Source organism: Saimiri boliviensis, chromosome 5 (assembly GCF_048565385.1).
Source record: "Saimiri boliviensis isolate mSaiBol1 chromosome 5, mSaiBol1.pri, whole genome shotgun sequence".
NCBI classification, from domain to species: Eukaryota; Metazoa; Chordata; class Mammalia; order Primates; family Cebidae; genus Saimiri; species Saimiri boliviensis.
In genome coordinates this window covers 18504688-18520470 of record NC_133453.1, presented here as the reverse complement: position 1 = coordinate 18520470, position 15783 = coordinate 18504688, and the positions used below count along the sequence as shown (strand labels likewise).

At 43.5% G+C, this 15783-nt stretch overlaps 1 protein-coding gene across 1 annotated transcript in view; it reads left to right on the top strand.

Moving 5' to 3' along the window:
- The window catches only part of MOGAT1 (monoacylglycerol O-acyltransferase 1), a 49169-nt gene that overhangs the window by 19079 nt on the left and 14307 nt on the right, over positions 1-15783 (top strand). Inside the window, exons 3-5 of the mRNA XM_003925481.4 lie at positions 680-884; positions 7477-7651; positions 8780-8979. Of these exons, the coding sequence (XP_003925530.1) occupies positions 680-884; positions 7477-7651; positions 8780-8979 (580 nt within the window). The remainder of the gene's footprint in view (positions 1-679; positions 885-7476; positions 7652-8779; positions 8980-15783) is intronic.

Sequence of the window (15783 nt, the reverse complement as noted above, 5' to 3'; positions counted from 1 at the left end):
CAGTGGGGCAATCTTTGCTCACTGCAACCTCTGCCTCCCAGGTTCAAGCAATTCTTCTGCCTCAACCTTCCTAGTAGGTGGGACTACAGGTGCAGGCCACCACACCTAGCTAATTTTTGTATATTTAGTAGAAACGGGGTTTCATCATATTGGCCAGGCTGGTCTTGAACTCTTGACCTTGTGATCTGCCCGCCTCGACCTCCCAAAATGCTGGAATTACGGGTGTGAGCCACTGCACCTGGCCGAATTCATTATTTTATAAGGAACTCACTCCCAAGATAACAAACTTACTTCTGTTGTGATCCATTCACTCTGCTTTCATACCTAATCACCTCTCATTGGGCCCCACCTCCCAACACTGTTGCATTGGGGATTAAGGTTTTAAACATTTACTTTTGGGGGGACACATTGAAACCATAGCAGGGAGAAAGGCTGCAATTCAGTTCCAATTACTCAATGAACTGTCAGCTGACTTGACAAAATCTAGAAGGCTGTATATAAAGGGATCTGGGCTCAGAAGATAGTTTAGAAATTTGGAAACAGCTCCAATCCAGAGAGCTAAAACGAGTCATGTTCTCCATTTTCTCTTGACATAAAAACTAGTCCTTTCATTGCTCGTTGGAAAATAGTAAGGGAACTTTTTTTTTCTTTCTTTAATCTCAATATGAATGTGCTGTAGCTCATTAAAACTCAAGATTTGGATCCAAGTCACAACTATATATTTGGGTTTCACCCCCATGGAGTCCTCGTGGCTGGAGCCTTTGGAAACTTCTGTACAAATTATTCCGACTTCAAGGAGCTGTTTCCTGGCTTTACTGCGTATCTTCACGTGCTGCCATTTTGGTTCCGGTGTCCTCTCTTCCGAGAATATCTGATGAGCAGTGGTAAGTGATGGCGGATCACCGCTTCCACATGGTAGCAGGCGCACACAGAACGTTCCCTCCCAAGCCCATGTGTGTTTATGGTCTCTTGGATTTTTTTTTTTTTTTTTTTTTTTTTTTTTTGAGACGGAGTTTTTGCTTTTGTTGCCCAAGCTGGAGTGCAGTAGCACAATTTTGCTTCACTGCAACCTCTGCTTCCCAGATTCAAGCAATTCTCCTGTCTCAGCCTCCCGAGTAGCTGGGATTACAGGCATGCGCCACCATGCCCGGCTAATTTTTGTATTTTTAGTAGAGATGGGGTTTCTCCATGTTGGTCAGGCTGGTCTTGAACTCCTGACCTCAGGTGATCCACCCACCTCGGCCTTCCAAAGTGCTGGGATTACAGGCGTGAGCCACTGCACCCGGCCAAAACCTGTTTTAGCCTCATCTGGCACTTCCTATGCTGTCTGGGTGTTTTCTGCCCTCCCCCACTGGACTATAAGTGTCAGAAAGACATATACTGTATCCTTTTTTCTGTTCTATCCCAAAGATCTAGCATGCTGCCTGGAACATAGAAATAGTCAATGAATATTAACACAATGAACAAATAAAGTCACGAGTGCATTTTGTGTATTCAGGTGTAGAAAAAGAAATCATGGATCAAGTAAGTGAAAAATGACACCCTTGGAGAGGCACCATGCCTGCTGTTACGAATACTAGAAATGGAAAATGTCTTTTGCTGTGTCTTGAAGTAACAGCAGTGATAAAACTAAACATATTCAACTGGCTGTCTTCCTAGATTAAAAATAACTTGGCTCAGAAATAGGAGTTCAGGCCGGGTGCCACGGCTCATGCCTGTGATCCCAGCACTTTAGGAGGCAGAAGCAGGCAGATCTCTCGAGCCCAGGAGGTTGAGACCAGCCTGGCCTACATGGCAAACCCCCATCTCTACAAAAAATGCAAAAATTAGCCAGGCACGGTGGCGTATACCTGTAGTCCCAGCTACTCAGGAGGCTGAGGTAGAAGGATCACCTGAGCCCGGGTGATCAGTCAAGGCTGCAATAACTGGAGATGGTGCCCCTGCACTCCAGCCTGGGTGGCAGAGCGAGGACCCATCACAAACCACAATTAATAAATAAGATGAGCTGAGCGTGGTGGTGGTTCATGCCTGTAATCTCAGCACTTTGGGAGGCTGAGGTGGGTGGTTCACCTGAGGTCAGGAGTTCGAGACCAGCCTGGCCACATGGTGAAACCCTGTCTCTAGTAAAAAAAAAAAAAAAAAAAAAAATACAAAATTTAGCCAGGAATGGTATCAGGCACCTGTAATCCCAGCTCCTTGGGAAGCCGAGGCAGGAGAATCACTTGAACCCGGGAGGCAGAGGTTGCAGTTGAGTGAAGATTGAGCCATTGCACTTCAGCATAGGGGACAAGAGAGAGACTTGGTCTCAGTAAATAAACAAATATAAAAATACAGAAATTAGGGCATGGTAGCGGGTGCCTGTAATCCCTGGTTCTCATGAGGCTGAGGTGGGAGAATTGCTTGAACCCAGGAGGTGGAGGTTGCAGTGAGCCAACATGCTGCCATTGCAGTCCAGCCTGTGCAACAGAGTGAGACTCTGTTTCAAAAAATACAGAAAAAAAAGAATTCTTCATGGCATTCCAGATTTTTATTACTTCCTGTGAATTTATATACTTAGTAGGATGTCGTTAAGCACCCAAGGACCGGGATTCATGGCTGGGTTTTCAGGTTCTGTTTCTGTTTTCTCAGTCCAGTCTGAGCCAGAGGGCACACTAGAGGGTGCCGCAAACCCTCCAAGCTACTGGAAGATTTGGTATCTGACCTGCAGAGGGTGCAGGATCCCTTTCTTAAGCACCAAGGGTTGCGGGTCAGGGTGGGCGGGGGTTGGTGATTACTTCTCTTCCTTGTTTTGAATACATCATGTTAGAGTTTTAGAAAATTACAGGGAAAAATGTTTAAATTTCACTAAAGCACAGAAGCCTATTTAAAGCATTGTCACATCACCGGTGAGTTTTAGTCATACAGTTGAGAGCAGGTTTGGCAAATTCATGGCACTAGAGATGTAGCAACCTGCTTCTTCATGGCCATGTCAGACACATATATGTTCCATCTTAGAGTCTTTCTCCATATAGTGCCCCTACAGCTACTGCAGTTTACTAATGTTGGCTTCGGAGAAGAAACCTCTTTGCAGTAACTGGTTTCTTTTTTCTTTTTTTTTTTGAGACGGAGTTTCGCTCTTGTTACCCAGGCTGGAGTGCGATGGCGTGATCTCGGCTCACTGCAACCTCCGCCTCCTGGGTTCAGGCAATTCTCCTGCCTCAGCCTCCTGAGTAGCTGGGACTACAGGCATGCGCCACAATGCCCAGCTAATTTTTTGTATTTTGAGTAGAGACAGGGTTTCACCATGTTGACCAGGATGGTCTCGATCTCCTGACCTCGTGATCCACCTGCCTCGGCCTCCCAAAGTGCTGGGATTACAGGCGTGAGCCACCGCACCCGGCCCAACTGGTTTCGTGTATATATATATATATATATATATATATATATATATATAGTATCTATCTATATAGATAGATAGTATCTATCTATCTATATAGATAGTATCTATATATATATGGTGTATCTATATATATATGTATTTTAAGTTCTGGGGTACATGTGCAGAACATGCAGTTTTGTTACCTAGGTATACATATGCCATGGTGGTTTGCGGCGTCCATCAGCCCATCATCTGCATTAGGTATTTTTCCTAGTGCTATCCCTCCCCATCCCCCCACCCCCCAACAGGCCTCAGTGTGTGATGTTCCACTCCCTGTGTCCATGTGTTCTCATTGTTCAATTCCTACTTATGAGTGAGAACATGAGGCGTTTGATCTTCTGTTCCTGTGTGTGTTTGCTAAAAATGATGGTTTCCGGCTTCATTCATGTCCCTGCAAAGGACATGAACTCATCATATTTTATGGCTGCATAGTATTCCATGGTGTATATGTGCCACATTTTCTTTATCCAGTCTATCACTGATGGGCATTTGGGTTGGTTACAAGTATTTGTTATTGTGAATATGCCTTAATAAACATATGTGTGCATCTGTCTTTATAACAGAATGTAGTCACTGGTTTCTGACATCATGAATTCTTTTCTGTGGTATAACCTTCAGTTATTTCAGAATAGAAATATTCAAACTTTTAGCTGGTAGAGGTTTAGACTATCCTTGTCTCCAAGTCTAGAAAGTTCTCTATACTTCCTAGAACTAGCTTTCTAGGACAGCCCTTGGTCCAAGGCTGCCCCTCTTCACTCTGCCTGCCCAAGTGGCTGCCTCTCTGGGTGTGAAAGACAGACTGGCATACATAGGCACCAGAGCTCACATAGTAAGGAATCATAGGGCTTCAGAGGGCCTTTCTTGACAGCAGTCTGTTTTGCTCTTACCCAAGAGGATTCTGCATCTGCAAGTCCTTTAAAATCCCACCTCCAGCCCATTCCTCTGGTCCCGTTTTGGTGTATCTATACCCATCAGGCGTCAGCCAGAGCTGACTTTGTTTCAGGGTTCATGTTCCTTTCTGTTTACTCCTTAAGGCTGGACAGGTAACAGGATCAGATCATGACAGCCTTATATACCACACAGGGGACTTTAGATTTGTTTGTTTGTTTGTTTGTTTGTTTGTTTGTTTGTTTTTTGAGACGAATTTTCACTCTTGTTACCCAGGCTGGAGTGCAATGGCATGATCTCGGCTCACCGTAACCTCCGCCTCCTGGGTTCAGGCAATTCTCCTGCCTCAGCCTCCTGAGTAGTTGGGACTACAGGCACGTGCCACCATGCCCAGCTAATTTTTGTATTTTGAGTAGAGACAGGGTTTCACCATGTTGACCAGGATGGTCTCGGTCTCCTGACCTCATGATCCACCCACCTCGGCCTCCCAAAGTGCTGGGATTATAGGCGTGAGCCACCGCGCCTGGCCTGGACTTTAGATTTTATCTTGTAGATAAGCCATGGGGAACTTGGAGGGATTTTGAGCAAAGGTGGGATCTGATGGATTTTGTGTGATAGAAAGATAATTCAGGCAACAGACTGGAGAGTGGTTAGAGGCAGGTAGGCCTGGAGATTGCCATGGTGGAAGGGACCTGTTGAGTGATGAAGGAAGAGGTGATAAGGGCTGAGCTAACATTGGCAATGGCACTGGAGATACAGAAGGGGAAATTAATATTAAAAATATTTGACAGAGTCACTAAGACTTAGTGATGGATTCATCCTAACGAAGGCAGCCACTGTATTTTGTCATTATTATCAACATCTAGCCTGTAGCAGGTGCTCAATAAATGCTTTTAAATGAATGAATGATCAGTCATTGTGGTGGCTAAGAAAGGGAAACATGGCTACATATGGAAGAAGTTGTGTTTTGACCAGATAGACGATGATCCCATTCACCTTGATAAATAGTATTGGAAGAGGGACCACTGTGAGGGAGAATTTAATGCATTTGGTTTGGAGATGTGTAATTTGAGGTGTCTTAGAGCTGTCAATGTAGAGATGTCAGTTAGACAATTGGAGATATGGGCCTGGAACCTCAGGAGGAAGATCTCCTGACAGATGGATTTGGGAGAACTCAGCACACATAAATGGTGGTTAAATCCATGGGTGTTAGAGGACAAGAGAGATAATGAAGGACCTCTAAGAGAGAGCAGCATTGGGCCAGGCATGGTGGCTCACGCGCGTAATCCCAGCACCTTGGGAAGCTGAGGTGGGCAGATCACCTGAGGTCGAGAGTTTGAGACCAGCCTGACCAACATGAAGAAACCCCATCTCTACTAAAAATACAAAAAGTAGCTGGGTGTGGTGATGCGTGCCTGTCATCCCAGCTACTCGGGAGGCTGAGGCAGGAGAATCGCTTGAACCTGGGAGATGGAGGTTGCGATGAGCTGAGATGGCACCATTGCACTCCAGCCTGGGCAACAAGAGTGAAACTCCATCTAAAAAAAAAAAGAAAAAAGAAATAGCAATGTTGAAGGATGGCCTGAAGACAGGGATACCGAGGGAAAACTGCGAAGTGGCCAGAGACAAGTGGCCAGAGGCCAGAGCCAGGCGTGTGGAAACCCAAGAGGCCCTCTTCCAGGTGGGAGAGGTGCACCCAGCTGTCACTCAGGTTCACACAGAACAGAATGACACGCCTCGACCACAGTGAAGGTTCAAACCAGTCTAGGCAGGCTCAGGTCCTCTATCTCTAACCTAGAATCCTCTGCCTCTTAAGAGGATAGTTGGTCATTCAGAATCTTGTCATAATTCCTCCCGTAATAGAAACCCAGAGTAAAATTAGCATATCATTTCCTTCAAGAGATGTGATATGCTATGTCTTTATAAAGCCTGTCTAACACATTCTGTTATGACTGAATAAAAATGGATAAAGCCCAGAATGGAAGGAAACATAAGACATTAAAAAGTGATTATTTCTGAAATATAGGTCAAGAGTGGTTTGTATTTTTGTCTTTGTTCTTTCCTATATTTTCCTCCAAGAGTGCGCAGAACATGTAAAATCTGAAAAGGAATCTTTTAAGTTATTTTTACATCAGAAAGCCTGCAATACAGGCTGAACAGTGATCTGTTTTAAATGAACAATTTACCAAAGTCAGATGACACATTTTGGAAACGCGCAGAGAGCTGGCAAGTGATCGAGGTTGTCAAATGTCTTGATTTTTTTTTTTTTTTTTTTACTGTTTGTATTAGTTCATTTGCATGCTGCTGATACCCAAGGCATACCCAAGACTGGGAAGAAAAAGAGGTTTGATGAATTTATAGTTCCACATGGCTAGGGAGGCCTCATAATCATGGTGGAAAGCAAGGAGGAGCAAGTCACGTCTTACATGGATGGCGGCAGGCAAAGAGAGAGAGGTTGTGCAAGAGAACTCCTGTTTATAAAACCATCAGATCTCACGAGACTTATTCACTATCATGAGAACGGCATGAGAAAGACCAGCCCCCATAATTCGGTTACCTCCAACTTTGTCCCTTCCACGACACAAAGGAATTGTGGGAGTTACAATTCAAGAGGAGATTTGGGTGGGGACACAGCCAAATGATATCACATTTATGTTAGAAATCCAGGTTTGGAAAATAATTATCCATATAGAATATCTGAAAACAGGCCATCGTATATTCAGAAAATCCACTGCAGCCTCTTGGAGAATATATACCTTTTGGTTCTGTGTAAAAATTCACCAGGGTAAGTATCAAGACCACCACATACAGCTGTGTAGGTTGTGCACTGAACAACTCTAGGGGCAGGGGATTCTTTTACTTAGAATGCAGTATAAATGGTATCCTGTAGAGTTCAGCAGTGCACAGCCTACCTAAAGAAACAAGTGGTAGACCTAGTAGTGATTAGATGACGTTTTAAAGACCTAGCCCAATTACCTGCCAGAATGCTAACTTATTAATAGAATGCATTACTAAAGATTTGGCTATGAAAAATTACAAACCTGCAAAGTGCTCCAGAGGTAAGCAATGTAGGAAATGTTGTTAAATGTTTACTGTTGTTGTGGAAGATTATGATAAAACGTAATTTTTTAAAAGGATAATTAGTTACACTTTTTGTTTTATTCACTAAGGACCAGTTTCAGTTTCCAAGAAAAGTGTGTCCTATGTGCTAAGCAAGGAGGGAGGTGGAAACATCTCTGTCATTGTCCTTGGGGGTGCAGAAGAATCACTGGATGCCCATCCTGGAAAATTCACTCTGTTCATCCGCCAGCGGAAAGGATTTGTTAAAATTGCTTTGACCCATGGGTAAGTGGCTTTTGTATAAAGTAGTGGGTCAGGAAAGTTAAGACAGTACTAAACAAACCATGAGGAAGTAAGGTGATTGTCTAGCCCTTACAGACCTCCTCCAAGTCAACCTGACAATAAACGCAGGTGTGGAAGTTGTTGGGGAATGGAACATGACCTTTTACCACAGTAGCCGAATGCCATGACATTCAGCAATTAAACTTCACTCTAAAAGCAAAACAGCAAGAACAACAACAAACACCAACATTCTTCCTATACACACAGTGTAATTTTCCAGCCAAATCAACAGCAGCCTTCACTCTGCCACCAGGCTGGATTGCAGTGGTGCGATCTTGGCTCACTGCAACCTCCACCTCCTCCCGGGTTCAAGCCATTCTCCTGCCTCAGCCTCTCGAGTAACTGGGATTACAGGCACATGCCACAGCACCCAGCTAATTTTTGTATTTTTAGTAGAGACAAGGTTTCACCATGTGGGCCAGGATGATCTTGATCTGTCGCCCTCGTGATCTACCCACCTTGGCCTCGCAATGTGCTGGGATTACGGGCTTGAGCCACTGCACCCGGCCTGGAACCTTTCTCTTCTTTTCTTTTTTTGAGACGAGATCTCGCTCTTGTTGCCCAGGCTGGAGTGCAATGGCATGATCTTGGCTCACTGCAACCTCTGCCTCCTGGGTTCAAGCCATTATCCTGCCTCAGCCTTCCAAGTACTGTAGCTAGGCTTACAGGCATACGCCACCACGCCCTGCAAATTGTTTTACATTTTTAGTAGAGACAGGGTTTCTCCATGTTGGTCAGGCTGGTTTCAAACTCCTGACCAGCTAGCTGATCTGCACACCTTGGCCTCCCAGAGAGCTGGAATTACTGGCATGAGCCACCATGCCCGGCCACCTAGAACCCTAATTTTCTGTAGAATACAATTCCATCTGTCAATGGCTAGCCTACTGAAGTTCTTCCCCAAAGAATGTCAAGTTTAAGGCAGTTTCAATGAACATGAGGTTACCAATATAGAAAGTCTTGGGCACATTAAAAAAAAATTTAAGGATTTGTTGCAAGAGTCTCCTGGGCAGAATAAGTTATATTTGAATCCTGTTCATTGAAAATTCTCATCTGTTCCCTTTGTCATTGCAGTGCCTATCTGGTCCCAGTGTTTTCTTTTGGTGAAAATGAACTGTTTAAACAAATTAGCAACCCTGAAGGCTCATGGCTTAGAACTGTTCAAGAGAAACTACAGAAGATCATGGGGTTCGCTTTGCCCCTGTTTCACGCCAGGGGAGTTTTTCAGTACAATTTTGGCCTGATGCCGTATAGGAAAGCCATCCACACTGTTGGTATGTACATCAAATGACTACAATTATTAGCTTACTTTAAGCAATGTTTCTTGTTATTGACTGAGGTGCTAATACAAGAAAAGTAGCTTTGAGTAAGAACTTTCTAAAATATTAACCCTGTAGATGTTATTTGTGTTTTGTTTCTGATATTCCTTTTATTTATGAAATGACTACATTTTCCACTAGAATAGGAATTGATTGTTTTTCAAGAATACTTCTATTGGGCCAGGTGGTGGCTCAAACCTGTAATCCCAGCACTTTGGGAGGCCGAGGCAGGTGGATCATCTGGGTCGGGAGTTCGAGACCAGCCTGACCAACATGGAGAAACCCCATCTCTACTAAAAATACAAAATTAGCCAGGCGTGGTGGCGCATGCCTGTAATCCCAGCTACTCAAGAGGCTGAGGCAGGAGACTCGCTTGAACCCAGGAGGTGGAGGTTGCAGTGAGCTGAGATCGAGCCATTGCACTCCAGCCTGGGGACCAAGAGCAAAACTCTGTCTCAAAAAAACAAAAACAAAAACAAACAAAAAAAAGAAAACACGGATAGTGCTGTTAAACTACAGTAAAATAAAATCCAATTTTTGAAATAAAGTTTCTAATACTCTATAATAAATCTATTTCTTTGTGCCAGTTGATTATAACAACAATTCTTTGATGACAAGTTCTATCAGAGTTCATGGATAGATTAAAATTTCATTGTGATAAATGTCCTCATCATGTTCAGTTCACATAGGCATCAGTTTCTATAGCAAAAGCTTTTTTTTTTTTTTTTTTTTTTGCAGCTATCTATATATATTCTGCTATAGACTCATTTTATTTTTTAATTTTTAAAATTTCAGTAGGTTTTGGGGAACAGGTAGTATTTGGTTCCAGGAATAAGTTCTTCCGCGGCGATTTCTGAGATTTTGGTGCACTCATCACTGGAGCAGTGTATGCCACACCCAATGTGTAGTCTTTTGTCCCTCACTCACCTCCCACTTTTTCCCCGAGTCCTCAAAGTCCACTGTATCATTCTTAAAGCCTTTGTGTCCTCATAGCTTAGCTCCCACTTTGAGTGAGAACATATGATGTTTGGTTTTCCATTCCTGAGTTACTTTACTTAGAATAATGGTCTCCAATTTTATCCAGGATGCTGCAAATGCCATTATTTCATTCCTTCTTATGGCTAAGTAGTAGTCCATGATGTGCATGTGTGTATGTATCACAATTTCCTTATCCACTAGATGATTGATGGGCATTTGGGCTGGTTCCATATTTTTGTGATAGCAAAATTGTGCTGCTATAAACATATCTGTGCAAGTATCTTTTTCACATAATGACTTCTTTTCCTCTGGGTAAATACCCAGTAGTAGGATTGCTAGAAAAAAATGGTAGTTCTACTTTTAATTCTTTAAGGAATCTCTACAGTTTTCCCTAGTGGTTGTACTAGTGTACATTTCCCGCCAGCAGTGTGGAAATGTTCTCTTTTAACCACATCCACACCAACATCTATTCTTTTTTGAATTTTTGATTATGGACAGTCTAGACTCCAGGTGCTAGGCAAATGCATTATGATTTTGACTTACATTTCCCTGATCATTAGTGATGTTGAGCATTTTTTCATACATTTATTGGGCATTTGTGTATCTTCTTTTCAGAATTGTCTATTCATGTTCATAGCCCACTTTTGGATGGGATTGTTTTGTTCTTGCTGATTTGTTTGAATTCATTGTCGATTCTGGCTGTTAGTTAGACCCATTTTTTTCAAAAAGTTGCATGTTTGGGAGAATCCAGTTGGAGGAGGAGGGTGAAGACCATGTTGACAAAAATGCTGAGGATTTAGCCAAGCGTGGTAGCACACACCTGTAATCCCAGCACTTTGGGAGGCTGTGACAGGAGGATTTCTTGAGCCCAGGATTTCGAGACCAGACTGGGCAACAAACCCTGACCTCATTGCTACAAAAAATTTTAACAATTAGCTGGGCACTGTGGCACGTGCTTGTAATCCCAATGCTTTGGGAGGCTGTGACAAGAGGAGCACTTGAGCCCAGGTGTTGGAGGTTGGCGTGAGCCATGATTGCACCCTGGCACTCTAGCCTGGGAGACAGAGCAAGACCCTATCTCAAAACAAACAAACAAATACAAAAACCCAGGAGCAAAGTATTTAGCTCCTCAGATTGGAAGAGGATTGGAGAGCTAAGATGAGACAGTGCTGAGCCAGGCACTAATAGCAGAATGACTAAAACTATAAACTTAATATGAAGCTGGAAGTAATATGTTCACCATGGATAATAGCCCATTAAGTGAAATTCACATATAGTCAAATATTGTTTTTGGTCTGTGTTGCTAGGCTAGGATTTTACTACCATCATTTTATAAGTGGTTTCCATTTTATATGCAATCACATAAGGGAAAGGGAGGGGAGTAGGGGTAGGGGAGAGGAGTAGAGGAGGGGACGGGGATGGGAGTAAGGGGAGAGGAGGGGAGGGAAGTAGGGTGAGGGGAAGAGAAAGGGTTTTTTCCATTGGTAGGCTTGCCTTGATGGCTTGTGGCTGATGCTCCGGCACTAGCCACATAGAGACTGATCTTGGCGTTGAGAAGTCATTTATTATGCAGCAGCTGGATGTACAGAAGGAAGTGGCGTGGGTTTGAGGTCTGAATCTGAGTGACTTTGAATGTTTCATTTATCTTCTCTGAACCTCAGAGTTTACAGCAATGAAAGAAGAGACCGTTAATAATGATTCTGTCTTCTCACAGGGTTATTATGGGGATTAAATGTCATAATACTTGGGAAGGCACTCTAGACTCCAGGTGCTAGGCAAATGCAGGTTGGTAAAGGGAGTAAAGGCCGCCTGACCAGCTTGTTGAGAGCTTTCAAACGTGTTTCCATTTCCCTGTATAAGTAACTTGCCAAAATGTTAATCTGAATCAAATCATGAGGAAATAATCAGACAAATCCAGATTGTGGGACATTGCACAGAACAACTGGCCTGGACTCTAAAAATATCAGTGTCGGTCAGGTGCAGTGGCTCATGCCTGTAATCCCAGCACTTTGAGAGGCTGAGGCAGGCAGATCGGGAGGTCAGGAGATCGAGACCATCCTGGCTAACACGGTAAAACCCCGTATCTACTAAAAATACAAAAAATGAGTCAGGCGTGGTGGCATGTACCAGTAGTCCCAGCTACTCATGTGGCTGAGGCGGGAGAATCGCTTGACTCGGGGAGGCAGAGGTTGCAGTGAGCTGAGATCACGCCACTGCACTCCAGCCTGGGCGACAGAGCGAGACTCTGTCTCTACAACAACAGAAAATCAATGTCATAAGACACAAGAGGGAGGGGATCCTCAGAGACACACAACAGCTGTTGTGAATTGACAAGAAAATAATAACTATGAATGGTAGGAGATGATTGATAAGATTTCAATTTGGATTAAGTACAAAATAATATTGTGAAGTGGTGACGATTCTTGAGTATAATAATGGTGTTATTATATAGAACACTGTTTTTGTTTTTAAGTAATACTGCAGAAGTATTTAGGGGTGATTCACATGATTGAATCATTGATGTCCACAACTTACTTTCAAATGGCCCTACAAAAATAGAAATAATACTGCATATGTGTATACGTACACATATGTGTGCACATGTGTGCAAAGTATTAGAAATTGATGCGCCTTGAGCCGGGCGTGGTGGCTCAAGCCTGTAATCCCAGCACTTTGGGAGGCCGAGGCGGGTGGATCACAAGGTCAAGAGATCGAGACCATCCTGGTCAACATGGTGAAACCCCGTCTCTACTAAAAATACAAAAAATTAGCTGGGCATGGTTGTGCATGCCTGTAATCCCAGCTACTCAGGAGGCTGAGGCAGGAGAATCACCTGAACCCGGGAGGCGGAGGTTGCGGTAAGCTGAGATCGCGCCATTGCACTCCAGCCTGGGTAACAAGAGTGAAACTCCATCTCAAAAAAAAAAAAAAAAAAAAAAAGAAATTGATGCGCCTAAATGGGGGTAGGCAAGTGCTTATTGTATTCCTTCTGAAGGTTTGACTTTTTTTAAAAATAAAAAAGATAAGTAAGGGAATGCAGTTTATTTAAATAAAGCTAGTTTGAAACCACATGAGGATAAACATAATCCATTGTGTTTCAAGTCATTATTATATTCTGATGGGAAAAATGCAGAGTGAACCCGGGAGGTGGAGGTTGCAGTCACTCCAGCCGCTGCACTCCAGCCTGGGCGACAGAGCAGGACCTTGTTTCTAAATAAATAAATAAATAATAAAGTCTGGGCAAGGTGGCTCATGCCTGTAATCCCATCACTTTGGGAGGCTGAGGCGGGCAGATCACCTGAGGTCGGGAGTTCGAGACTAGCCTGATCAACATGGAGAAACCCCGTCGCTACTAAAAATACAAAATTAGCCAGGCATGGTGGTGCATGCCTGTGATCGATCCCAGGTACTCGGGAGGCTGAGGCAGAAGAATCACTTGAACCCGGGAGGTGGAGGTTGCAGTCAGCCGAGATGGTGCCATTGCACTCCAGCCTAGGCAATAAGAGTGAAACTCATTTCAAAAAAGAAAAGTGTGTAGAAAAAAAAAAAAAAAGGCAGACTAAGTAAGGGATTTAGTAAAATAGAAAAAAAAAAAGGGACTTAATTTAAGTTTTCATTGTAACATAAAAGGGATTAAAGAAAATAATATTGTTAAGAGCACTAGCGTGGTGTAGGGGAGGTGCTGTATGTTGTAAACTTTACCTATAGCCTCTTAGGGTCATTGGCTGGGCCTGAGAATGAAGTTGACATGAGCCTACAGGAGAAAAGCACACAGTTTTGCAAACACGTGGGAACCTCCATAAGAAAATGAAGACCCAAAGAAGTGACGTGGGCTGAGCTTATATACGAGATTTAACAAGGAAAGGCAATTGTGGAAAAAGAGCTAAAGTCAGTGGAGAGACTAAAAGAAGATTAGTTGTTTTAACAAGGTCTGAACAGATTTCTCTTGGCCCGTGTCCACATTTCTGGTGATAATGTTCCTTCCTTCCTACTACAGGGAGGGGATCTTTCACGAGGAATTTTGTTTCCTGCTTTCAAGAAGAAAAAGGGAGGTTAGACCACCCTTCTTGTACCTGAGGGTTTGTTTTTTTTCAGTGCCTTTAGCTACAAATAATCTATGTGCCAAAGTGGCATATTTTAGGGTGGCATATTCTTCTGCCTTTCAGCACCCAGGATGACGTATCAATGCTCAATGGACGTTCATGAGTGAGTGTGTCTCTGTGTGGACCTATATACACATACTCACATGTACACATGCTGACATTGGGCATCTTTTGGGCCTCCACCATAAGCTACAGGTGAGCCCTGATTTTTTGCGCTCTGGCTTCACCTGATACCCAGGTTCCTGCTCTTTTTTTTTTTTGGAGCCGGGGTCTTGCACTATCACCTGAGCTGGAGTGCAATGTCATAATCTTGGCTCACTGCAACCTCTGCCTCTGAGGTTCAAATGATTCTCCTGCCTCAGCCTCCCAAGTAGCTGGGATTACAGGTGTCTGCCACCATGCTTGGCTAATTTTTTGTATTTTTATTAGAGATGGGGTTTCACCATCTTGGCCAGGCTAGTCTTGAACTTCTGACCTCGTGATCCACCCACCTTGGCCTCCCAAAGTGCCCGTATTACAGGTCTGAGCCACCTCGCCCAGCCTGGTTCCTGTTCTTTTTAACCCTCGTTGGCCACATAGCCCATGCCCGTTTTTTCTCTGGTGCACAGCTATGTGGCAGCTTCAAGAGCAACTCCTGCATGAGACTATTAGAGCAATCAACTCTATGGAATCTTTATGATTACAGAAAAATACAACAAAGATTTTTTTTTTGCTATGAAAAATCTACTACTTGCCTCCACGAGAAAAAAAAATAATGCCCATTTCTAAATGCTTCTCCAGCTGCGTATACCTACCACAGCCCACAAAGCTCCCTTATCTTAGGTAAATACAGCTTAGCACCGTAGAAACTGGGGCAAGATTGCTGTGTAAGGCGATATATGCATAAGTGATCTTGAATTGTTGGAGGGAATTGGAAAATAGAGCAGCTGAGCATACCAGCTATAAAAAGCAGTGCACCATAAACAAAAGCTGTGATTCCTGACTCTGCCACAAGTGGGCGTTGGCAGATTTTTTTCCAGGGCAAGGAATTCTATTTCCAAGAGCAGCCTGATGCAGCTGTTTTTTTCTCCCTTTGTTTTGTAAAAAGGGAGTTTTGCAGAAGTTTGCAACTAGCTTAGTCTTATGTTGAAAACATTTTTTCTTCTCCTTAGAACTAAAAAGATCTTTCTGTGGAGAGAGAAAATTTTGGTCTTCTAGGGCTCCAGGGACCCTTTTAAGAATGTATCAATTTGCAATAACTCAGTACAGAACAATTCCAAGTAGATTTTTTTTTTTTTTTTTTTTTTTTTAAGACAGAGTCTTGCTCTGTCACCCAGGTTAGAGTGCAGTGGCACAATCTCGGCCCACTGCAACCTCCACCTCCTGGGTTCAAGCAATTTTCCTGCCTCAGCCTCCCAAGTAGCTGGGACCGCAGGTGCTACCACCACACCCAGCTAAGTTTTTGCATTTTTAATAGAGACGTGGTTTCATCATATTGGCCAGGCTGGTCTCGAACTCCTGACCCCACGATCCACCTGCCTCAGCCTCCTAAAGTGCTGGAATTACAGGCGTGAGCCACTGTGCCCGGCCCAGATCTTTTTATTTGACCCTCACAGCACTGGAGTTGGGTATGGCAGGGATGTTTTTATACAGTTTCGCAGATGAAGACCTTGAGCTCTTATGATAAATAATAGTTAAA